Raw genomic sequence first — 2,160 nt, 5'->3', positions numbered from 1 at the left:
TCTTTTGTCCTTTTGTCCTCACTTCTGCTCCCCGATGCAACCAAACCAAACCATCTTCTCTCTCTCTATCTTCTGAATATTCTGATAATACCCGTCCTTTCTTCAATGAAACTACCCTGACGTGCCAACAATAATCACAAAATTACCACTGGCTTCTCTTATATGTGCTTTTCTACCAAAATAATAATAATAATAATAATAATAATAATAATAATAATAATTCTCTTATATGTGCTGAAGCTCAAGGAGTCAGAGACTCAGAGACTCAGAAACAAAGAGCCTCAATTCTTTTTTCTTTATTATTATTTTAATCGGGGTTGTGTGACAGTGTAAGTTACAACCCGTGAGTCTGTCCCAACTCCCAAACTTCATACTTGACATCTGAGTCAAATCCCTCCTTTAGTGGGAATTCTTTTTTGGGGGGAAGAGGGGGTGTGTGGGGGGGTTAAAACTTTAGTGGGATTTGAGTTCAATGTACTCCTAACAGGTAAACCCACATGAGCCATCTCTTTTTAATATCATTTCTTGACTTCTTAAAATCTCATATTGTTTGTTAATTAGCGTTTAATGGGGTCCTTAGTCCCTACTCCCTCCCGAAGATAGACAAGGATGCATGTTAACAAGAATTCAAAATTCAGAACCAGACCACCTCGAATGCTTAAAAAGTTGTATCTGCATAATATGAAACAAATGAGACTGCCTCGATCACAGATGCTTTCCGGTCGTATGGGTCTGAAGGAATGAATCTGTCTATTCGTCATCTCAATAGTGCTTCACGATTTACGACAAAAACAAGGGCATTACTGTAACTTGGATCACGAAGATCCAACACAATCCTTCTTTCTCCAATAAAAGCCAGAGTCGCCTTGCTGATAGATAACCAATTCAAAGTTAAAATCCTCAAAGAACCAACGAGAGAGAGAGAGAGAGAGAGAGAAATGGCTTCAAGAATCCAAAGGAGAGTGGCATTGCGCCGGAAGTTTAAGTTACTGCGGTCGCTTACCCACTCCAAATCGGTAAATGAAGATAAAGATTATTACGTTTCCACGTTCATTTATGTTTCGTTTCTGAAAGCTCATGTGTATGTGATGTTTTGCCACTTACTATTAATGCAGGTAAGGAAGAGCTCCATTATCCTGGACGCTCTTGACTATATTAGCCAACTCAAGATCAAATTGGAGGCCTTGAACGTTGAATATGCTAACCTCATCCACCATCCAATTCAAGTCCCCACGGTCTGTTATTTCCTCTCTCTCTCTCTCTCTCTCTCTCACACACACACACACACACACACACACACACACACACAAACATATATATATGGGCTGTGCCTGTTTTGTAACAAGCTATCCAAAAGAGGAAACCCAGATCATAACTCTGCAGCCAAACAATGTTTCCTATAGAAACAGTCCCTCAGGCCTTACCAGGTCAAGTTTAACCCTTCAAACATAACAGCCCATATTCAAAACGTTTCAATAGCTGAATTTTGATCTTTTACTGTGTTGATTTGAAGTAACAGGTGGTGAAAGTAGAGAAGATTGAGAAGGGGTTCTTAGTGCGGGTGAAATGCGAAAAAGGACGAGATTTGCTTGTTTCGACTATAGAGGCATTGGAGCTGACAGGGCTTATCGTGGTCCATGCAAAGGTTTCGTGCAACCAGTCATTTTGCATGGAAGCCATTGCCGAAGCTCAGGACCAGACTCAAGATACCTGGGATGTTAACGAAGCTGTCTTCAATGCTATTGCCAAGCACTTCAATGGGGGGGATAGAATGATAGATAAGGCTTAACAGTTATGTTTGTTAGTTTCAATGAGATCTCATTAATCTTATGTCTGGTGGCAAGTGAGAGTTTTTTCCTTTTGAATCTGGAGTAAAGCATAAATAGTAAATAAAGTGGCACAACTAGACCGACCCATATGGTTTATCCTTCAATAGTAGTCAATTGCCCAGAAGTCAGTATCCATTAGAAGTGAGTCAACTAATAATAATCGACCCCTACCAAAAACCTGCATTGAGCGCTACTGAAATACCGTAGATGCTACTACACGATCCGGGCAATTCACCGACCTTGGGATGCCTCTAGGCATAGTCATCTTTGTTTTGTTCTTTGGGCCAGCCCTTGGCTCCAAACCTAAGTGTTATTTGGACAAACTCTATTG

The 2,160-nt window shown here is 40.5% G+C and overlaps 1 protein-coding gene across 1 annotated transcript; it reads left to right on the top strand.

Moving 5' to 3' along the window:
- Nucleotides 1-884: 884 nt before the first annotated feature.
- On the top strand, nucleotides 885-1,916 carry LOC122072262. Its single transcript, XM_042636850.1, has 3 exons — nucleotides 885-1,016; nucleotides 1,116-1,235; nucleotides 1,520-1,916. Exons 1-3 carry the CDS (start codon nucleotides 939-941, stop codon nucleotides 1,787-1,789), a joined length of 468 nt encoding a protein of 155 aa, XP_042492784.1. The 5' UTR covers nucleotides 885-938; the 3' UTR covers nucleotides 1,790-1,916.
- Nucleotides 1,917-2,160: the final 244 nt, after the last annotated feature.

The sequence above is a fragment of the Macadamia integrifolia genome, chromosome 2 (assembly GCF_013358625.1).
Source record: "Macadamia integrifolia cultivar HAES 741 chromosome 2, SCU_Mint_v3, whole genome shotgun sequence".
Taxonomy (NCBI): domain Eukaryota; kingdom Viridiplantae; phylum Streptophyta; class Magnoliopsida; order Proteales; family Proteaceae; genus Macadamia; species Macadamia integrifolia.
This window is presented reverse-complemented; position numbering and strand designations above follow the sequence as displayed.